Source organism: Meriones unguiculatus, chromosome 4 (genome assembly GCF_030254825.1).
Source record: "Meriones unguiculatus strain TT.TT164.6M chromosome 4, Bangor_MerUng_6.1, whole genome shotgun sequence".
NCBI classification, from domain to species: Eukaryota; Metazoa; Chordata; class Mammalia; order Rodentia; family Muridae; genus Meriones; species Meriones unguiculatus.
The window spans coordinates 69,904,582-69,929,124 of record NC_083352.1 but is presented as its reverse complement, the minus strand read 5'-3'; the positions used below and the strand labels follow the sequence as shown (position 1 = coordinate 69,929,124).

Genomic DNA, 24,543 nt, shown 5'->3' with positions numbered 1-24,543 from the left:
CTTTTGAGAGAAGGCCTTGCACTGTAGTCCAGGCTAGCCTTGAATGCATGGTCCTTGAAAACACCTTCAACACTACACTTTAGGAATGCACTCAGCCTCGTGGAGGCCTGAAATATATGCTGTTGCATTATCACAGCTTTTTTGCAAGGGAATAATTTCACAAGAGAATAATAAACATTTCCCATTATTATATTGTTAAGTAACGCAGTAAGAAGGAATTCTACCTGGCTCTCCTAATACCTAATGTACGTAAGTAATCGATTTCAAGAAAAATTGAGCCAACAGGATATATACATATGTACATATACAGATGTATAAGAGAAGATATATAGGAATTACTTGCTGTGGCTACAGAGGTAAAGAAGTTTTACAAGAGGTAATCTGCAGCAAGATAGAGACTTGGATGCAAGAAAGATAATTGTGCAACTAATTCTCAGTCCAAGGTGAAAGACAAAAGAGACAGGGAGGAGGTAAAGTAAATTGTGAAATCCAAGGGCCTGGGAACCTTACGTTCTGATATCTAAGAAATAAGAAATCAGAAGAAAACTGCCTCACAGATCTAAGAGACCACTGGTCTTTCTGTATTTGTTACCTGCAAGCTCAGGCTGATCTGGTGGTAATAGATCTTCCCTATCATTCAGATTCATACACTCACCTCCTCTGAAAGCGCTGTATACATACTCATCCAATCAAGTTTTACTGGGTAGATAGAGAGGTGTTTGTTCCACCTAACCTGATTCAACAAGTCTACAAACAACTGGAAATACGCATCTACCACTCACACAGTCTGTCAGAATCCCGCACCAACCCCCCACAAGAAAACACAGCTTTGGAGATTTCACCTCCCCTGATTTAAAACTGAGAATTTAATCTGTTCTTTGGAGAATTTTTAGACCTCAGGGATTTTAGACTGAGAACTTTGATCACAGGACAAGGTGTTGCATGCTTTAATCCCAGCATTCAAGAGGGCAAAGGCAAGTAAATAGATCTCTATGATTTTGAGGCCACCGAGATCTACATAATGAGTTCCAGACCAGACACATAAACAGGCCATGTCTCAAACAAACAAACAACTTTGATCTGTTAGGATTTCAGGTTTTATCTTTTGTGACTACAATCAGCACCACTAGAATAAATCTCACAGAAGGTACACACCCATGAAGAGAAGAATACAATTTTGTAATAAAATCTAAGCTGCCATCTGGGGTGTGGCTTGGTTGATAACATGAACAAAGACCTAGGTTTGACCCCTAGCACTGACCAAACCAAGCACGGTGCTGGGTGCCTGTAACTTCAGGAGGGTGAAACAGAAAAATGACAGAAGTTTGAGGTCAGCCTGGGGCAGAGATAAGACGCTTCCTTAAAAAAGAAAATAATTAACTGAGCCACGGAGAGTGGCACAGTCACAACAACAACCCAGCACTACAGAAGTTAGATTCTCATAAGCACAAGGCCAGGCTACTCAACACAACAAACTCCAGGCCAGTCAGGACTGATATATACCAAGACTTTATCAGAAAAAGAAAGAGGAGGAAAGAGGGAGAAGGGAGGGAGGGAAAGGAAAAGACAAGACAGGGAAGACAAGACAACTTAGTGGTAAAGTGTGTGTCTAGTGTGTGAACCAAACAATCGTGTGTATACAATCTCACTTGACATTCAAAAATTCAAGATTCAAAAATTCAAAATTGACATCTCAAACTTACCATACATCCATTTATAATGTATTTTTATTTATACAAATGATTCATTTATAAATAATTTATATTGATTTTATAGTGAAATTTACAATCAACTTTAAGATAAAATTAAACACCATATTACATGCATGCTTTCTCTACCTACCAATGAGTCAAAGATTTATATCTGTGAGAAAATACAGAATTGTTCAAAAAGGCTAATTAAACAGGGTATTTTCAATTCTACTTATGTCACTTTTTTCCGATCACCATTCCATTAACTCCCTTCTTCCTCTTTTGTGACTTTGACCTACTAATCCTACCCTATATAATCCTTCTTTCCCTTTCTATTAATACGGATGGATCCTCTTCCTTTACTCTCTATATAAGACCAATGTTCATCTACATTTCCCCACATAACTGCACTCTCTTCAGTACAGCATACATCTTTCCAGTAGCCTGTTTTTTTTTCTTTTTTAAATCATAAATAAGCCTATTAATTTTCAGTTTTGATATCTTGCCAAGTTGGATACATCAGAGCTGATTAACTTAATTCTGTTTTTATTTTCAATTATAGATCCATATTTTGTTCTTAATTCAGAGAAAAAAACTACCTTTATAATAAGAAAATAAACAGACTATTTGAAAAATAATCATATAGCAAGTATGTAAACATTCTATTTTTTTCTTATTTTAAAACAACAATATTTGGTTGTATTCTGAAAACATGTCAATTCTAGGCAAATTAGCAAGTTTCCAATTCAAGAACTGAAGTGTTGGGGGCTAGGAAGATGGCTCAGGGGTAAGTACTTGCTGTACAAGCATGAGAACCTAAATCTAAATCCCTAGCACCCATATAAATCCAAGCACAGAGGTCTGTAACAACAGCACAGGGAGGTGGAGAGAGGTGGATTACAGGGACTTGCTGGCCAACAAACCTACCTAAAAAGGAAGCTCCAGATTCAAGGAGAGATTGAACAAAGTAAAGGGAGAGCAATACAGAAAGATAGCCAATGTTGAATCTCTTTAACTGCCTACACACACATACAGACAAAATAGTTTTGACACTTGAAATGTTTTGAAAACCTAATCAAGAAGAATATTATTAAGCTTTTCTTTTTGGGGAAGAATCTTGAACTCATTGGCACAGGAGACAACTTCCTGAACAGAACACCAACAACACAGGCTCTAGGATCAACAATCAATAAATGGGACCTCATAAAACTGAAAAGCTTCTGTAAAGCAAAGGACACTGTTTTCAGAACAAAATGAAAGCCTAGAGACTGGGAAAGGATCTTCACCAACCCTAAATCTGACAGAGGGCTAATATCCAGAATATATAAAGAACTAAAGAAGTTAAAAAGCAAAAAATCAAGTAACCCAATTAAAAAATGGGGTACAGAGCTAATCAGAGAATTCTCAATAGAGGAATATCAGAGAAACACTTAAATGAAATGCTCAGCATCCTTAGCCATCAGGGAAATGCAAATCAAAACGACCCTGAGATTTCATCTTACACCCATCAGAATGGCTAAGATCAAAAACTCAAGTGACAACACAAGCTGGAGAGGATGTGGAGAAAGAGGAACCCTACTCCATTGCTGGTGGGAATGTAAACTTGTACAACCACTTTGGAAATCAATCTGGCACTTTCTCAGACAATTAGCAACAGTGCTTCCTCAAGATCCAGCTATACCACTCCTAGGCATACATCCAAGATGCCCAAGTATACTATAAGGACATTTGCTCAACCATGTTTGTAGAAGCTTTATTTGTAATAGCCAGAAGCTTGAAACAACACAGATGTCCTTAGTTGGGGAATAGATACAGAAATTGTGGTACATTTACACAGTGGAATACAACTCAACAATTAAAAACAAGGAATCATAAAATTTGCAGGCAAATGGTGGTAACTAGTAAAGATCATCCTGAGTGAGGTCACCCAGAAGCAGAAAGACACACATGGTATATACTCACTTATAAGTGGATATTAGACATATAATATAGGATAAACATACTAAAATTTGTACACCTAAAGAAGCTAAACAAGAAGGAGGACCCTGGGTAAAATGATCAATCCTTATTAAGAAAGGTAAATGGGATGGACATCAGAAGAGAAAGAAAATAGGGAATAGGACAGGAACCTACCACAAAGGGCCTCTGAAAGACTACCCTGCTAGGTATTAAAGCAGATGCTGAGACTCATAGCCAAACTTTGGGCAAAGTGCAGGGAATCTTATAAAAGAAGGAAGAGATAGAAAGATCTGGAGGGGACTGGAGCTCCACAAGGAGAGCAGGAAAACAAAAATATATGGGCCCAGGGGTCTTTTCTGAAACTGATACTCCAACCAAGGACCATTCATGGAGATAACCTAGAACCCCTGCACAGATGTAGCCCATGGCAGCTCAGTGTCCAAGTGGGTTCCCTAAAAATAGGAACTGTCTCTGACATGAACTCAGTGGCTAGCTCTTTGATCAGCTCCCCCTGATGGGGGAGCAGCCTTGCCAAGCTACAGAAAAAGACAATGCAGCCAGTCCTGATGAGAACTGATAGACTAGGATCAGAGAGAAGGGGAGGAGGACCTCAAATATCAGTGGACTTGGGGAGGGGCATGGGAGGAGATGAAGGAGAAAGGGTGGGATTGGGAGAGGATGAGAGAGGGAGCTACAGGGGGGATAAAAAGTGAATAAACTGTAATTAATAAAACAATAAATTTTTAAGTCGATCAGTACAACTTAATACACTAATTACAACTGAAATGAACAAGTTTTGAAGCAATTACACATATTTTTCTAACCTATATTCTATTTACACTTGAATGAAAGGAATACAGCAATGTACTGGTTAGTTTTTGTCAATGTAAGACAAACTCGAGTCACTTGGGAAGAAGGAGCCTCTGTTGAGGAAATGCCTCTAACAGAGACAAGGCAGTGACAGAGACAGAGATTAGAAGACAACTTGGAGGAGTGAGTCTTCTTCTACATCCAGGAAAAGAACTCATGGCATCAAGTTTGGTGACAAGTCTTTATCTGAGGAGCCATCTCAATAACCCTGGTTTTGCATTTTAGGTATAAAAACTTTTTAAATCTTCTAAATCAGCATTTTTCAACCTGTAGGTCTTGACCCCTTTGGGGCAGTATATCATATATCCTGTATATCTATCGGGTATTTATATTATGATTCATAACATAGCAAAATTATAATTAGGAAGCAGCAATGTAAATAATTTTATGGTTGGGGATCACTACAACATGAGGAATTGTATTAAAGGGTCAAAGCATTAGGAAGGTTGAGAACCACTGATCTAAATACTAAAAATGCCAGACCCTTACATGACTTGCTCCTACCACACGGGTTGGCCTGATTTTGTGTATGAACACATTCATATGCTTTCATGTACATACACATTCATGTGCTGGTATTGAATCCAGAAACTTATACATGCTAGACAAACACCATCCAGCTACATCCCCAGACCTCAATTTCTAGACAGTGTCTTGATGCAGAAAATTTCATCTTTTTGAATAAAGTCTCATTTTTTTCTTCTATTGCTTATGCTTTTACTAATATTGAATTTAATAATCTAGTGCTAAAAGCAGAACAAAGATTTACACTTTTTTTTCTAAGATATTTATAGTTTTAGTTAAGGTTAGGGTTTTGTCCCGTTTTGGGTTAATTTTTCTATACAGTATGAAGTAGGAACTCAGTTTTACTCTCTTGCATGTGAAAATGCAGTTACCCAACACCATTGTGTTTTGTGTTGCTTCTTTTTTGTTTGTATGTTTCAGACATTCTATCATGTAACTCAGACCCGCCTCAGACTTACGATGATCCTCCTGACTCAGTCTTCTGAGTGCTTAGGTTACAGGTATGAATCACCGTGACTATTACATAATAACTGTGGTAATTTATTAATCAATAAACAACAGTGAACTAAAATTTCGACTTCATGAGTTTCCCTCCAATTGACAGTGATATATGGTCAATTTTTTTTCTGCAGAGTTTTTGTTATTGGTAGGGTCTTGTTATAGGTAGGTGTTTACTCATTTATTGTTTGTGTGTGTGTGTGTGTGTGTGTGTGTGTATGTGCGCGTGCACACACGTGCACAAGAGCAAGTCATGCTCGTGGGGGGCAGGTCAGAGGTCAACCTGCAGGAATTAGTTTTCTCCTTCCACCATGTAGATCCCAGGGTTGTCAGCCTGGGCAGGGAGCGTCTTTACCCACTGAACCATCCTACCAGCTCAATTCCAATTTAATCAGTTCTCTCTTCCGGGATGTTTGCTGCTGTATATATGAAGTGGTTAATACTTACTTATCAAGGAAATCTTTGTCTACCACAGCGGAGATGTCAAGAAGAGGATTTCCCATTCCAAACAGCACATTTTCACTAAAAAAAAAGGGGGGGGGCAAAAGTTAGAAAACACAAATATGAAAAGAAATATATCTTCACTTGAGTATAAGCCTGACATCCTAGTTTAAACCTCTGATTTACCAATTACATGTAAGACAATGTTTTAGAGATAATAACAAAGTTCTAATACAAAGTTCTTTAGAAAAAAAAGATTTTTGGGCTAGCAAGATGGCTCAGTGGTTGAGAGCACATGGTGTTCTGGCAGATACTGAGTATGAGCCCTATTACTGAGCTATATCTTGGCCCTAAACACACAATCTTATTTGGTTTAAACACCTCTCTTTCAGCAAGTGACAAAACAGTCAAGTACAGCGAGAATAAGAACTGCACAATTGCATACTCACCTAGGTGACTAACTTAGCAATAAAAAGCCTTATACGTGGAATCTTTAGGAGGCAGAACCTCTCAGGAAAACTACACCACTGGGAGCAGGCAGTAAGAATTTATAGCCTTACCCTACTCCAGTTCCCTCAAGGCTTTGTACTTGCAATTTCCTGCTCTGGTAGCCTGCAGCCATGCCTCCCCCAACATTATGTACTCTCCCTCTGGAGTTGTAAGGTAAAATAAAGTTTGTTGCATAAGTTGTTTGTGGCCATGGTGTTTTATATCAGCAACAGAAAAATAACTAATATAATCATCAACATAAACAAACATGTTTAGGGACATGCAATTTCCTAAAAAGCCCATTACTCTATACTGTGGACACAAAAACCAACTCTCAGCTCAGAATGGTAAGAGAATCCCAAAGATGGGAGGAGAAAGACAACCAACCCAAATCATCATGGCCAAACTAATTAATTACAGCAAGCTTATTTGTGTACATGGGCTACCACCGCCTAAGGTAGGATTCGGCACTGCATGGGAGGAAGACAAGGCTTTTATAGCTCAGGGGTAGGGGGTTTCCAAACAGGATTTGGTAGGCAAAATAGGTAAGGTTACAGAAACAGAAACACACTAGTCCCTCCTGACTAAAGACATGGTTGTAAGGTAGGCATAACAAAGTAGTCATCAGTGGCCATATAACATTTTGAAACCAACATAGGATTGCAAGATGACCATGAACAACTTTTTGAAGCAAAAACATGATTGACATTCCTGAAACATGCAGCATAGAACCATTTGCAGTTAAGGTTACAGGCAGGACATAGTCCAATCTTTGAGAAACAGAGGTTAATCATAAACAGGAATGACCCTAGTTTATCTTTACTATAAGATAGTTTTTAGGCCTAAAATGGAGGCAGACTAGTTCTTCGATGGTTTATTCTGGAGCCAAATATGAGCGAGCATATCAGAAACATAGATTTAGTCTACACCAAGTTCCATCACAGAAGCAAGTTTCCTGGAGTTTTTATAGTAATAGAACAAAGGCAACAAATCAAGCCACTTTTTTTTGGGGGGGGGGGGCAAGACAGGGTAGGTTTTCTCTGTGTAGCCCTGGTTGCCCTAGAACTTACTCTATAAACCAGGCAGGCCTCAAACACAGATATCCATCCACCTGCCTCTGCCTCTACAGGTGTATACCACCATGCCTGGCAACATGAATTATTTTTAAAAATGAGTAAGAGCCAGGAATGGTTACCCACACCTATAATCACAGCACTACCACTTGAGAGGTAGAGGCAAGAAGATAAGGAGTGATAATTCATCTTTAGCTGCACAGAGAGTTTGAGGCCAATACTGTAACAGGCCTGGCATAAATAAAGATCTTCTAAAGAGACATTTGTGTCTCTCAATCTGACTATCAGACTATTGAGCAAGGAACCCCAAAGAAATAGGAATTTCTCCAGGAATCTCATGCTGGGAGAAGGAAAGGAGCTAGACAAAAAAAGGATTTTCCTCCAAGAAAGATTTCACTCAGTTCCAACAGCTTTTTGAACCAGTTTACAGAACAAGAGGGAAGAGCAGACACCTTGATTGCTACAATATAGATGTGCAAATCTTAATCTCACTCCCAGATGCTGAAGACAGATTTGGAGAGCTGGCTGGATCTCTTTGTCCCTCTTTCCAAGCAGCCACACTGAATAAGTCTCCTTTCCATGCTTTCCATTTTAAGTTGGCTGTTTCAATTGGCTCTTTGAGAATGGGTGGCCAGACCAGTCAATACTGTTGGAGACTATCTTTGACAACAGAATTCTTCTGGCAGAATGTGGTTTTATGCAGCAAAACTGTCTCAGCCAAATGCAGAGGAGGCTATGGAAGCTCATCTAATCCCAGATATGATGATGGGCAAGGGCTATCAGAAAACCCACCCACAGAAGGGCAAAATCAATCATCTAGATAGCCTGAGTACTGCTCCAACACCTGGTGTGTGAGGAGGGTAAATTTTGGCTCTGAGAATCTGAAATCTGAACATATGTATTTTTAAAGATTTTTTTTCTTATTTACAGTGGGGGTGAGAAGTAAGGAGGGGGCACACGTGCAAATGTTCAAGTGTCCCCAGAGGCCAGAAAAGGGTGCCAGATCTCCAGAAGCTGGAGTTACAGGCCTAGTGTGGGTCAATAAGGACTCTTAACCCCTGAACCACCATCTCTCCAGCCCTAAACATACATTTATGGTAGAAAGAAATTACCAAAGAAGTAGAAGGCTGACCACGCTAGATGGGTAGAAGAGTGATGTGTGTATCTAAAACATTGCACCATTTCTCACAAATAAACGAGGCCTTGTTAGGAATTTCCTTGCAGGGTATGGCCTGACTGACAAAGCAACTCCATAAATGAACATTTGTCTCATTATCTTTTTTGTACAGAATACTGAACTAATGACATGTTCAGTATTCTGTATTCAGTATTGACATGGCAATTGCCACATTTGTTTCTTTGAGACAGGGTCGTGCTGTGTAGCCTAGGCTGCTCTATAACTCATGGCCAGGCCTCTGGAGTACTAGGATTATAGGCATGGGCCACCACACCCAGCTAAATGTTTTAATGAGTAAATCTGTTCAGACTGCAAAACTGACTCATCTTTATATAATTAGATCACAGCTCTTCAAATCTGAAGAAAACACATAAACAGCTTTGGAAGAGTAGCTGAGATGCATGAAGGGCAGCTACCTTTTGTGTTTTCACTTACTGTGCAGGTTAGGTTTTTGTCAGCTTGACACAAGCTAGTGTCATCTAGGAAGAAGAAACTCAACTGAGAGAACACCTGTAGGTAAGTTGGTAGGTCATTTTCTTGATTAATGATTGATGTGGAAGGGCCCAGCTTGTGGGGGTTGGGTGCACCCTAAGCAGGTAGTCCTAGGTTGTATAAGAAAGCAAACTAAACAAACCAGGAGGAGAGAGCTGATAAGCAGCCTTGCTTGATAGCTTCTGCTGTGTTCCCCAGAGCCCTGCCCTACTTGAGTCCTTATGCTGCCTCCCTTTGGGCTGAAATAAACCCTTTCCTTTCCAAGCTGCTTTAGTATGACCTTTATCAGTGCAATAGAAATCAAACAATGAAACTACTCCTCTCTGCCTCCCCCCACTTTCCTCAAAATTCTGAAGAGAAACAACCCTCAAGCACTGAACTCAAGTGCCAGGCAGCCCCCTAGAAAAGTGAGAAGAACTGGTGCTCTTTTAGAGCTTCTCTTCAGAGAACTGCTGTCATTTCAGCTTACTGACAGTTCCTTCGAAACCTCAAAGCTTCCCATTATTTGACCTGATCCTGAGCTTGCCCCATGCTAAGAATTTCCCAAAGAGTATCTGTCAAAAACAACCAGCTGCAATTGTTTAACATTCCAGCTGCCTGAAGCAGTTGAAACAAACAAGTTAACCAAAAACATAAAAGGAAAAGTGTGAGAAATAACTGTTCACAGAGGGTTTGGGAACATGCAGAATGTTCCTGAGATTGCTGTGGCCATGCTTAAGGAAGACAAGAGAAGGCCCAAAGCAACCACCCCTGCCTGGGCAGTGGACCGCCAGGAATGAATGCTGTAAGCGTGGCTGAGTGCGTAGGGTGTGCTTCAGGCACGTAGACTGAGCAACAGCAGCAAGTATTAACAGGACCGGGAAGAGATGTCTGGAACCCTCAGACATTGTTTTTGGAAATGTATAATGATGCAGCCACACTGGAAAACAGGATAGCGGTTTCTGAAAGAGGAGGAGGAAAAGGCAGAGAAAAGGAAGACAGGAGCTTTCGCCTCAAAGAGGCCAAATATGAAGCGATTATACCCAAGAATAGTTTCCTTAAAAACCATGTTCCAATGTGGTAACAGTTCAATGAAGTTTTATAGTAACAGAAGAAAGAAAATCCTAAATCAAGACACTTTCTGAATACATTGGTAGAAACATCAGAAAAGCTGGGGAAGTCTCAACTATAGGCCTCAGATGTTATCTGCAGGGGTCTGTTTGTACATTCCAAAAGATTTACCTAACGGTCACGGAGATATTGGGTCACACAGAGGAAGGTAGTAAATGGCAATTAAGGGTGTTAAAGATAGCCCAAGATAATTTGGCTTGGCAACATTCCATCATTTCCACATGATTATAGTTCTAGTGAGTCAGTCAGCCTTTGTTGTCAGCTTCTTTCTAAGAATTTTTGTTCACAAAGTAACATAAAATTATCCTATGAGACTTTCCTAAGAGAAACAAACATATGGCAACACAAAAACTTACACATGGATGCTTACAATACTACTATTCATAATAGCCAGAGTGAAAATAACTCACATAGCTGGATAAACAAAATAAATCTACATACTAAAATGTATTCAAACATAAGAAGGAATGAAACACTGATAACTTGATATGACATGAACTTTTAAATCATTTTGCTCTCTGAAAGAACTAAGGTTCACAAAGGCCAAAAATTACATCATTGAGCTCATGATATATCAGACTAAGAATTCACAGAGGCAAAATGAAAAAGTAGATTTCAGTTTCCAAAGGATAGTTGGTGATGCAGGACAGGTGGAAAGTGACTGCTAACAGCTATAAAGTTTCATTTTAAATTGATAAAAATGTTTTAAAATTATATTGCAAAGACAGCTATTCAACCCTGTGAGTATAACACTATAAACTGATCTGTCTATTTTAAAATTATTTCATAGTATATGAATCATATCTTTACAGTAATTAAACAAATGGAGATAATTGGTATTTATAAAATGCTACATTCAAGCCAGGCACGGTGGCTCACGCCTGTAATCCCAGCACTCAACACAGAGGCAGGCGCCTGGTCAATGTAAGTTCGAGGCCAGCCTGGTCTGCAAGTCCATGACAGCCTACACAGAGCAACCCTGTCCAAATAAATAAATAAATAAATAAAATGCTACATTCAACAACTGCAGCCTGAGGTTTCCATTCACAATAGTATGGGATGAGACCAGGGAGAAGACTCTGAGTCAAGTGCTGCACACGTGATGGCCTGGTCCTCAGAATGACGACCCGGGTCCTTAGAACCAAGAGCTGGGAAGATGGCTCAGTTGGTTAAGACCCTTGCTTGCAAGCCTGACAACCTGAGGTCAATATCCCGAACCCCTAGAGTAGTGGGACAGAACCAATTCCCACATTCTCACAACAGTACATGTGTTTATACACACACACACACACACACAAGTATATAAAATGTTTAAGCACAGGAGAGAAACTATGTAAAAGCTGTGTATTGTGGCCCACCTCTGGATTCCCAACACTGAAAGACAGAGACATGAGGATCTTGGGGGTTTGCTGATCAGTCTAGTCAAAATGATAAGCCGCAGGTTCAGTGAGAGACTGTTTTTAAAGATAAGATGGAGAGAGAGAGAGAGAAAGATACTTAGTATCTACCTCTGGTCTGGTCTCCACATATGCACACACACATACACACATTCTCTCTCTCTCTCTCTCTCTCTCTCTCTCTCTCTCTCTCTCTCTTGAATTAAAGAGTTCAAAACCAAACTGTAACATTCACCAAAATAGACCACACTCTAGGCCATATGGCTAGTCTTTGTAGATATCACAAGACTCAAAGGACTGAAATGATAATATAATGAAACAAAATTGTAATTCTAGCCTAGGTCACATGATAAAAATCATGAATCAAAATAATCACACACCACCAAAATATTGAGGGACTGGTGAAATGGCTCAGCAGGTAAAAAATGTTTGCAGCTAAGCCTGAACACCTGAATTCTAGCCCAGAGACCTACATTGTGAAGGATGAGAAGCAACTCTTGCAAACTGTCCTCTAACTTCTACCCACATATGGCATGCATACACCATACACCTATACACACACACAAATCTAACAGTGATATGAAGCCGTCATTATGTCACACAACTATTAATTCCAGCACTCAACAGGCTGTGAGACAAGAGGTTCTCAAATTGTGAGCCAGACCTGGACAGCCACAGCAAGTCTCAGGCTAGTCAATGCCACACACACAGATACACAGACACACAGACACACAGACACACAGACACACAGACACACACACACACACACACACACACACACAGTCTCAAAAAAAATGAGACAGACAGACAGATGAAGACAGAGACAGAAAGGGGGGACAGATGGACAGATGGACAGAGACAGAGAACACTGGAGGGGGCTAGAGATTAGTCAGCATCTGGCTGTTATTTCCAGAGGATCTAGGTTCAATTTCCAGCACCCACATGGCAGCTCACAACCATCAGTAATTCCAGTTCAAAGGGATCTGTCACCCTTTTCTGGCCTCATCAGGCAGAAAGCACACATTTCATGGGCTACATACATGTAGGCAAAACATCCATACAGATAAAATAAATTAAAAGTTGAATAATAACCAAAAAAGGGAAAATAAGAATAACTAGAAAACTCACAAATAATAAGACTGAACTAAAAGGGCCCACCATAGTAGTACATTCCTTAATCTGGAGGCAGAGGCAGGGGGATAACTCCATGTTTAAAACCAGGCTACACCGAAAGCTTTAGGCCAGTAGGGATTCTATAAACATAGTGAGACCCTGTCTCAAAAAACACACATAGGAGTTGGCACTAGAGATGCAGCTCGGTGAGAGATAGCTTTGGAAGGCCCGAAGTTTTATTCCTCATACCACAGGAAAAAGGGGGGGGAGGGGGCGGCAGGGTAGGGCACATGTCATGCCAGATGTGGCAGCCCCATAATCTCACCTACTCAGGAAACTAAAGCAGAAGAATGGCAAGTTCAAGGCTGTACAGACTACAGAATTGACTTCAGAGCCAACACTGGCAACTTAGTGACATTTTATTTCAAAATAAAAAGAAGATTGGGATACAGTTCAGTGGTAAAGCACTCTCCTAGCATGCACAAGGCCCAAAGTTCAATTCCCAGTACTGTAAATATATATATATAATATTTATATATAATAAGTAGGTAAAAAGGGAAAAGGAAACAAATTAACTGATAAACTTATAATGAGCAGAAAAATTGGTATATATTGTACAGTCATTTGAATTAAACACAGTGTATTAAAATTTTTTATGATGCAACGGAAAAAAAAGAGAGAGAAAGTCGGCTGCTGAGTGCAAGATCTGCCAATACCAAAGACCAATATTGAGGCCCCTACATCACACACTTCCCCAGGGTGACCAGACAGTAGTGGCATATTAACTACATTGGACCACTTGTTTATGAAAAGGACACACTTTGTCCCTTACTGGAATCAATATTTATTCTGTTTATAGATTTGCCTTTCTTGTATGCAATGCTCCTCGGAAAACTACCATCCATGGATTTATAGAATGCCTTATCCATAGTTATCCATAGTTTCATACAGATTGCTTCTGACCCAGGAACTTACTTTATAGCCAGAAAAATGTGATAGTGCACCTATGCTCGCGGAATCCACTGGCCTGACCATGTTCCCACCATCCTGAAGCATCTGACAGACAGAATGGTGGAATGGCCTTTTGAAGGCACAGTTACAGTGCTATTGGCTAACAGTAACCTGGAGTGATGATGCAGGGTTCTCCAGAAGGCAGGATATCCTTAGTATCAATGTCCAACAGGTGGTAGTTTCTTCACATAGCCAGGATTCACAGGTCTAGTAATCAAGGATGAAAATGGAATGGTTCCACCTACTATCACCCCTAGTGACTCACTAGGAAATTTTTTGCTTCCTGTTCTTACAGCCTTAAGTTCTGCTGGCCTAGATGTGTTTTTTGTTTTTTGTTTGTTTGTTTGTTTGTTCCAGAATGGGGAGTGAGCCTGCCTAAAGACACACACACACACAAAAAAAACCATTCCATTGAAAGCTCAGCCTTCTCCTAGCTACTTTGGGCTTCTGATGCCCTTAAACAAAAAAGCTAAGATTGGAAAAAACAAACAAACAAACAAACAAAAAAAAAAAAAAAAGGGTGTTAGGAGGGAGTGATGGATCCAGATTACTAAGGAAAAACCAGATTGCTTCTTCACAGTGAGATAAGAAGTGGAATGCAGGAGATCCTTTAGGGTGTGTCTTGGAGCTACCAGGTCTTCGATTACAGTCGGTGGAAACTACCCAATCCAGGCAGGATGACAAAGCACACAGACCCTTCAGGAATGAAGGTATGGATCATTCCTCCAGGAAAAGCAGCAAAACCTGCTGTTTGCTGAGGGGGGAGGAAATATAAAATGGGTTGTAAAGGAAGGAAATTTTAAATAAATACCAGTTAAGGTTATATGACCAGTTGCAGAATCATGGATTGTAATGACATATGTCTGTACTGCATACATATGTATATACAGTATTTGTGCATCTCTATTTCTTTATAATGTAATGTACCATCATTTGGGATATTAGTGGTTATCATATTTATGTTTTGAGACACTTAAAGAGTAAGTATGCATCAAATGATATTGCCACCAGTTCTAAAATACATCATTTTTGGTTGTGTGTGGAACAGTTATGTTAGGTGGAACTATGTCCCAGTTACTGCTTTCATTTGGAAATTAAGCATGACATAAGGAGACGGGATCAAGCTGACAAAGGGTGCACTTGGTTGTCAACTTAACTGTGTCTGGAGTAACCTAAAATCTAAGTATCTGGGCACACCTGTGAGAGATTTCCTTGATTGAATTATCTGAGCTAGAAAAAAAACCACCTAAACCTAGGCCACACCTTCTGATGGCAGCCCACATAAATGGACATGAAAGGACTTTCTGGCTGTTGGTCCTCACTCTTGCTGGCTGGTTCATCCACTCTACTCCTCAGGTATTCCTTCGCTGGTATTAGAACCTACTTCTTCAGGATTCCAATGAGACCAAAAGCCAGCTGAAATACCCAGCCTTGTAAACTGAACTAGAAGATTCTTGGGTTTTCCACAGGGAGATAGTCAGTATTTAACTATCCATCCAGATCACAGCCTGTAAGCCATAATATATATAAATGTATATGTATAATTTATTTATAATATATAAAAATAATTATATCATGTATATTAGAATATATATATTCATTTAGTCATCAGTTTTATTCCTCTAGAGAGCCTCAACTAATACCTTGCCCAAATCCACACAAAAGACGCTGGACTATGTTCTGAGCTAAGGAAAACAGAAAGGTGCAAAGCCTGGGTACTATCCTTAGCAGGACAGAAAGAAAAACAGAAGAAAAACAGGATGTTCACTGTATTTTTATTCATCATGACTAAAAACTGAAAACAACATAAATACCAGCAACAGTAGCACCACTACGTATAAGTGATGGGATATTACTCAGTAATGAAAAGGAACAAGCTATTAACACTAAAACAGGTGAACCTCAAAATTACCATGATGAACAAAAGTGGGCAAACCCAAGTAGCCCTTATTGTATAAGACTTTATATGAAGTTATAGAATAGGCAATTTTTTTAATATAGGGAAAAAAGTCTATTACAAAAGGGGAAGGGAGAGAGAGGAGGGGCACTCCATAAAGGAGAGAAGAAGAGAAAGTCAGAGAGAAAGAGCAAGTGAGAGAATAGGCAAAATTAATCAATGGTAACAGAAGAGCAAAAGTAGTTGTCTGGGTGGTGAGGAGAACAGGCTAATTGAAAAGGGGAACTTCCCCAAAATTGTTTGCACAAGTAACTACATTGTCAACATACAGCTACAAAGGAAGGTAGCTCAATGGTAGAGCATTTGTGTAATATGTGTGATATCGGGGGTTCAGTCTCCAGCACTGAGAAAAGAACAGTGAAAGCAGGATCTACAGTTTTACACTATATATACCATTGGCATAAAAAATGCAAACTAATAGCCAGGCACAATGGCAAACACCTGTAATGCCAGCACTACAGGAGGCAAAGGCAGGCGGATCTCTGTGAGTTTGAAGCCAGCCAGATCTACAGAGCCAGTTGAGGACAGCCAAGGCTATGTAGAGAAACCATGTCTCAAAAACAAAACAAAACAAAACAAAACAAAACCAAAAAGCAAACTAACAAGGATAACGTGCATCCCTTGGCTATGTAACCCTTCCATTTGTATCCTAATTCTTATCTCTGGTTGTATATTTTAGAATAGTTCATCTCTGACCATCATTGTCTATGTTCCTCATTTACAACTGGGACATTCTTTTCTACACACTAACATGTTTAAATTTCAACCCCTGGCCTCCAATGCACTCCCACAGTAAAACAGTTCTAAAAATAAATAGTAAATACTCTACTAAATAGCTGTTTTTGTAGACTGATTTATTTATGTACTTATTTATTCTGTGTGGCAGGGACATGCGCATGCACGTGGTCACTTACTTGTGTGAGAGGACAATGTACAGCAGTAGGCTCTCTCCTTCTACCATGTGAGCTCCTTTTGAAATTCTCACAACTCAACAATAATAGGGAAGGCATTATTACTTTCTGTTTACAGACTAGGAAGGATTCAGCAAGATTGCATAACCTCCAAAAAAACCAGACAGCATAGAAATGGTTCTAAACCTCACAAAATGTTTCCTTGTTCAATAATTACATGAATTCTTTTTAATATAAAAATGCTTGGTCAAGGAGAAACATCCTGATGTAGGCAAAATAGGGGTATAGACATTATCTATGGCCCTACTTCAAATAACATTTCAACATCTCAGACCTCCCACAATATGATTGCACTACATACATAAGGTGACCAGATAATTTACTATCCAAACAGAACACTTTCAAGAATAGATTTAAAACAAACAAACAAACAAACAAACTACCAGTAATAGGCATCATCCAGCAGTACTCTGGAAAAACAGGGGTATGTGATCACCATGCTTCCAAGACAGCCTTATTTGTGTTTCATAAAGAAATAAAGAAAGACAGAAAGACGTGGCTGCTAGACAAATGCAGCAGGAAAAGGTTAACATTTGGACAGTCGGTCATCATTTGGTTCCAGTTTTATCTTTGACAGTTCTGCTTAATGTAGCAGTTCTCTGGCCGGAATGATGTGGGGTTAGAAAACCTTGTGTGTTCTCTCAAACAAAGATGACCTATTTATAAATATGAGCACTAACAGCTGACAACACTACACATAAGGAAAAGGTCCCTGTTTCAGTTTTTCAAGACAGTTCATAGATGAAATAGTTTCAGTGTATCTTAAAATCTTATTTAACCCATCAATAAATCTCATGACATAAAAGTTTATGTAACAATTTGAATTTTTAAATTCTTAGAAAAATAAAAGAAACCACAGGTCCTAAAATGAGTTTGAAAATTCTGCTTAAATGTTTCAAAGAAACCATCTCAACAAAATTCCATCTTAGCTCTACTTTTGTTTCCATATAATATTCTCTGAGTGTTTGGGCAATTCTGTTGGATGTACCTCAAAAGCCTCAAGCCTGAAAAAGAAAAACACACCAGGACTCCACCCATAGCCCACATAAACTTTCCATTGTGAGCTTAACCTACCGTAGCAGTACCAGAATGATGGTGGTAGACGGAACAGTCATACTCAGAGTTCCAAAATAGTCTCAGCCAAGTCTACCCTAGCCATGCAGGCTACAGAGCAAATACCCTCACTGGTTCCCAGTGGTCCCTGGCACAGCTTGGGAGTTGTAAACAACTCCAAACCAGACTGCACACAAGGTTATAAAGACAAGGCATTGTTCATAGAGAAATTCTGAAAGTGTTAGTCAATAAAAATTACAGAATGCAGTACTCAAAGATCTACATTCTATCTTAGACTCTACCCCTAACTAACAAGACTATATCACTTCAATTAGGAAAGCAGTTCCCACAGAGACAAAGAATTAAAATACTGTCTAAGTCTCCTAAACTTAATTAACGCTTTAACTTTCCTATTAGAACAATTAAGAGCAGACAAAAGCATTAGTTTATCAACTATACTCTAACTTGACCCAAATGAAAACCAGTTAGAATCTGATACACATAAGAAGGATGGAAGTAGTTCTCCAAGGAAAATTGCTTTTGCAAGCCATAAATTTAGCTTCCTTACTAACAACCAGTGGAATAAAATACCAATTATGAAAGTCAGAATACCTCCAGCCAAATCATTCAAGATCTTCAGCTTGAAAAAAAAAGGGTTTGTTTAAAATAATTAGGAAGTCTTAATTGCTGAGTGCTACACTAAAAGGGCATAGCTAGGCTTAAGTGGGGTATTTGGAAATCTAGGATCTGGTTCAAGATTCATGACAATTTATATAAACTTGAACAAATTACACTGTCTCTGATCTTCAGTGTCTTCAACTGTAAAATGAGGCAATCAGATATGTGAATTTATTTCCTGTTCATAAAGTAAGGTTTTAAACATGTCTTTTCAGTGACATCATTTCCTAGGGAAATAAAAAGGCTTTTAGGATAAAGACTATATTCTAAGAAATATCTTAAAATTTAAAAGCATTGTACAGATAATAGGACACGCCTATCATCTCAGCACTCAGGAGATCAAAGCAAGAGGGTATCGATTTTAAGACCAAGTTGGGCTATTACAGCAAGTTCTAAGGAAGCCTAGTTTACACAGTAAGACCTTGTCTCAAAAATATCAAAAATGAAATAAAGTTTTTAAAGCATACTTTTCCAGTAACACTGTAGAATACAGGTTACTGTTGCAGCAGTGAAGTATTTCATTAAACAAATGAAAATGTTTAAACATGTTCAAACATGTTAGAAAATAATTAGAAAAGAGCCTCAATTAGATTCTAGGTATGTCTGGCTTCTAATCCTATATTCTTTGATAGCCATTGCAAAGTCACACATTACTATATTTAGCAACAATTATTTTAAGTGTGGGGTAAAAGCAAGAACACAGGACATGCGGTCAGAGTCTGATAACTTGGGATCACCAGAAAAGGGTATCAGGACCTAGCTTTTAGGGTACTGTTAGAATGAGCAGTTAATGGGAGCATGCCTAACATCATGACTGATAAAGACATGACATTACTGCATTAGCTGCAGTCCCCATTGGAAACTTTCAAAACTACAACAATGTAGCGTAACTTCACCATCCACATCCTCCCTGCCTATATGCTTGAACCAGGCTACCAGAAAGAGGTAAGTGAAAGAGTCCTACAAATGTCTCACAGCTGTATGTTTTATAATTTTTGTCGACTGATACATTTTTTTTCAGAAAATTAAATGTGCTGTTTCTACAAAGGCATCAAGATCTAGATTCAATTCCTAACCCTGCTCCTAACAAATTCTCTTCAACTTTTCTTCAACTTAGTTTCTACAGCAAAGAGTGATTTTCTTTCAAGCCATGTCACGGTAGGTCAGGACTTTAAGCAGGAAAACAAAAACAAAAACACTTCACTATCACTTATTCACCTTTTCAAAATATATCCAAAGCTGGTGTTAACTTTCAAATAAGTCTTCTGAAAACAACTACTGAATTTCTACATTATAGACACATCTCACTGCTACCCATTTGGACATTTCTCCAGTGAGTAGTCACCAGCAATTAAAACCACTGGGGGAGGGGGGGATGTGCTTATCATGCACAAGGCCCTGAGTTCAATCCTCAAGACAAAAAAAGAAAAAAAAAAGAATTCACCAAAGAACAGAGTATTTAGAAAGCATTAGAACAGCACACCGAATTCTGTGACAATGGGAAGGGAAATAGGAATAAAAAGAAAGGAAATTAACTGTTGTCATAGTGCTATCTCAACTCATCTTAAAAGTCATTAACTTTAAAAGATAGATTTATTTGCAGCAATGTCACTTACCAAAAAGTCTATATGGGTCTTCTACACCCTACTTATAAATGTAAGAGAAAAGGCAACATCCAAGTTCAGCACCATTGCATCCTAGCTTACTGAGGAGAAGGTATCAGAATTACCACTAAAAAAGCCATTAAATTATGAGGATTTAGGCTCTTTGAAGCTCATAGCCCGAGATCACTTCTTCAAATTTGCACTGTGCTGGAGCTTCCCATTCTTTTTGAAAAATAAAGGGCAAGATCTACTTTTAAAAAGGCACTCCAAAACACTAGGTAAACGAGGAAAACTGTCCTTTTTTTAAAAAAATAAAGTCACATTTACATAAACATTCAATAAAAGCTAATAAAGTACATATCACCATTTGCCGCCACCACCCCAACCCCTGAAAAAAAAAAAAAGAGGAACGTTCAAAACCCTGAAGCTGTGATTGGGCCAGTCGGCTTTTATTATAATTCATCTCACAAAATGTATTTCAGTTGTGACGCTCGGGTAAAAGTAGGTAAACATGGTACCTTCGAGAACCAAAGTACAAATTCCAGTCAAAGGCAAATATTTTAGGGACACACAGTTTCACAACTTGGGAACAATCTACATGAGAGGTGCCAACTTTGCAGATCTGCTCATGGCCAACCATGAAGTTCATCAGAAGGCATGACACAGAGGAATGGCCACACACTGTGCATGCCACGTTCCCTTGGGGCCAGGGTAACCCCACAGTGGGTCGATGGGGCGAGAGATAGTTACATTTTCATGAGAAATCCATTACACATACAAACAAGCCTCAGACCCTGGGATATGAGCAAGGGTCACCTCAAGCAAGCGGAGACAAACAGGGCAGAGCCTTGTGCTACAGACGCAAAAACTTCGGAGGAAACAAGAAATGCCCTGATGAGAAGTGTGAGGAGACCTGAGAGGGGCCAGGGGCAAAGGGAGACTCCAGACCATCCAAGGACCGGGGCGATAGTTCTCCGGGGATCTGCAAGCTCCCGCCCAGTCGGGGCACGGCTGAAGCGGCCGCCCTCCGCTTACCTGGCGGACGTCATGACTTCACCTCCCCGTCCCGCACGCTGCGCCCCGCGCCCGATGTCCGATGCTCAGCGTCCTCCTGGGTAGCAGCAGGTACCACAGCCACTGCTCCCCTGCTCCGGCACTCAGCTTCCCAGAGCGCGTCCTCACACACCCCGCGCGCGGGCGGCCCGGGGCTAGCTGGCCCCACGCGCTGATTGGCTGCGGCCAGAGGAGGGCGGACGCCCCGCCCCCGCCGGACCGCTGCAGCCCCGCCCCGGCACTCATTCCGGAGGCTCGCTGCCCGCACGGCTCGGACAGGCTCGCTGCCACGGGGGCTAGTGACATGCCAAAAGGCTGGCTAGCGGGTCCGGGAGCCATCTTGAGTCCTGGTAACCACCTCCGCATTGCCCTCCCGGCCCCACAGGGCAACAAGGTTGAGTGCCCGCCTCAAAAATGGCCGCGCCTCTGGCAACCCGGCTGGCAGTCACATGGGCACGCTCTACCTCGGCGAGCTCAGGTCCTTTTAACAGCTCTGGGAAACGGGACGCTGTCAGGACAAATCGTGGACGTGGTAACAGCCTGCAAAACCTCATCTGCTGACGGAAAGCAGCCGCCTGGGAAACCTCAGCCCGGGAAAAACTGAAAGTGTGGCAACAGCTGCAAGACACGCTGAATTCCAAGCTGCAGCCTCGGGGAGTCAGTTGCAGATGATCCGAAATGTTCTTGAACTTCAGAAACAGCTATCTAATATAAATGCATTCAGGGTTCACTAAACTGTGAATGAGAGTCTAAGTAGGTGAGGTCCCGACATCCGGTATTGTTAGTGTGTATCCAGATGAGCCAGGTGTGCACTCAAATTTTACATCCTCCAAACCAAACTGCCCAATGCCCTATTTGCCATGAAAGGTAGATTACCTTGCTCTCCTCAATACAGGGTCTGTGAAACAAGCATTGAAAGCTACAGGCAAAAGATCGATGTGAAAGTTTAGAGTGAGCTGCAGTGAGTTACTGATAATGAACCACTAATAAAGGCTACAGGAAAACTGAGAGGGGATGGTGGAATCGGTAAATGCTTTGTGCCCCAAATAGCTTTGTTTATTCCTTCTTTATTCTGGGTAATATTTATGTCAGCAGAAGAGGACAACATCCAGCGGCACTCATTTACTGAGCAATTTCATTGGTCTGAAATATATTAAAACAAGTCCAACACCATCAGGCATTAAAATGTGGTTGATAGTGAGGGAAAAGAAGGGGCTGAAGGCACAACTCAGCAGTAAAGTGTCTTGTGAATAAGAGGACCAGAGTTTAATTTTCAGGGTCTCTTGGGAGAGGAGGGAAAGGAAGATAGCTCAGCAGGTAACACCTGCTACTGCAAGCCTTGGATCTAAGTTCAAGTCCCAGGACCTACTTGATGAAGGCAAGATTGTTGCCCATTCTCTGAACTCCAGATATATATCATGGAGAACATCTCCAACCTAACAAATAATTTATTTTTTAAATTCTTAAGTGGATACCTGCTGTCAGGTGGCTGACCTTCAGATCAGCCACCTGACAGCAGAAATGACAGCAGAAATGTAGCTTTCTGCTACATTTCTTTATTCCCCTTCCAGAGAGTTTAAAGGTTTACAGCTTTTCCTACCTTGAGGTTTTCCTCTTAAACTCTAATAAACTTCAGAAAAAGGCAGGGAAGGAGAGGGATGGGGTGGAGTGTAGTAGTGTGTACCTAGGGGCTGAAGACATATCTCAGTGAAAAGGGCACTTGCTGCTCTTCCAGGACATATGTCCAACTCCCAGCACCCACAAATACCTGAACCTCCAGCTCCAGGGAATGTGGACACCTGGAACTGCCACACATTCACACACACAAATAAACAAAAACAATTTTTGAAACTGTGATTGAAGAAATCAAGTAAACATAATGTACCTAATGTTAAAAGTGAAGCAATGTGTCTTGAGGCTCAGAAAAAAATATACTTAGATACCCAATCACTTGAGAAATGTAAACACTAAAATATGATTTCAACAAATGTGATTGTTCTTTCAGAGTCAGTTGGGTAAAGAAAAAAGTTAAAACTACTGAGGAGGCTGGGAGGTGAGCCAGACGGCACAGCATGCGTGCACTGGATGGGTCTCAACTCAACTGCTTTTCTGTCCACTTTATCTTATCTTGGTTTAGCAGGCTGAGATATAAGCAAACAGACAGCTAGCCCCAAGTTGCTAACTGACTCTAGATAGCAGAACAAAGATGTGGACCGACCTACCAATCTTTCCAACATACAATCCAGGTCTGGAAATAATAGTAATGCTCTTAAAAAGCAGCTGGTCTGCTATTAGAGTACAATAAAATTAAAAAGCACTCCAGAACATTTTTAGTGGGAAAATAAAAAGAATACATTTCTGGACAGTGCTTGGTAATGTTATCAGAAATTCCATTTTTGAAGCAATTATTAATTAAAAAGTGGACCAATATGAACAAACTTCAGCATTAACAATAGCAAAATATATTATGTACTGTAAGCCAGTAGCAAGGTACTATTTCAATAATAAATTACAGGGCTATTATGAAATGTTTGCACATTTTCCTTCATTTCATAATAGCCCTATAATTTCCTACATAAGTAGGAAAATGCTCAAAAACATATAGTATAAAATAAAAAATAAACAAAAATACAATATACAACCTGTGAAGTTTTTTTTAATGCATACCATATAGTCATTTTTAAAAAAAGAAAGAAAAAAACAAAAAACGGGGAAAAACACACCTAAATATCATCATTGGTTTCCCATGGAAAGAAAAAGGAGGTAAAAAAATTAATATTGCTGTAGTTTATATATATTTTTAATACCCATTGGCTTGGTATATGTTTTTGGATTTTTGTTTGTTTGGTTTTTTGTTTTTTTAAGACAGGGTTTCTCTGTGTACCAGAGCTATCCCTGGCTGTAGGCCAGGCTGTCCTTTGCTTCATGAGTGCTGGGATTAAAGGTGCACACCGCTACGCCCGTCTTTGATTTGTGTTGTTGTTGTTTGGTTTGGTTTTATCATATTCTTTACAGGCTGTCCCACACAGTCCATGGTGTGCCCATGCAAACCAGAGGACATCTTGTAAAGTTAGTTCTCTCCTATCATCTAGTCCTGGCGATCAATTTTAGTTTGTCAGGCTTGGAAGCAAGCACTTTTACCTACTGAACCATCTCATGGCCCAAGAGGGTTTTGTTTCAGAGGTTTGGGTTTTTGCTTTGTTTTCTGAGATGGACTTTCCACTGTGTACCTACAGCTGTCTTAGAACTCACTCTTTAGCACTGACTGGCTAGCTTTAAACTCAGAATCCTTCTGCCACTCAAAGCCTGAGATTTTAAGTGTGCACCACCAGGCCCACTTACACCCTGACTTTATAGTCATTAACATTTTTGTAATATTAA

The 24,543-nt window shown here is 40.0% G+C and overlaps 1 protein-coding gene across 6 annotated transcripts in view; it reads right to left on the bottom strand.

Annotated features, from left to right (window-relative positions):
* The window catches only part of Adk (adenosine kinase), a 422,206-nt gene that overhangs the window by 375,332 nt on the left and 22,331 nt on the right, over nucleotides 1-24,543 (bottom strand). For 3 of the 6 annotated variants that reach the window (XM_060382086.1, XM_060382091.1, XM_060382090.1), the window contains exon 2: nucleotides 5,991-6,065. In XM_060382086.1, coding sequence (XP_060238069.1) covers nucleotides 5,991-6,065 — 75 coding nt within the window. Of the gene's footprint in view, nucleotides 1-5,990; nucleotides 6,066-17,848; nucleotides 17,905-21,144; nucleotides 21,285-24,543 lie in introns of those variants that run through there. The other 3 variants (XM_060382089.1, XM_060382092.1, XM_060382087.1) reach the window with 2 other exon arrangements.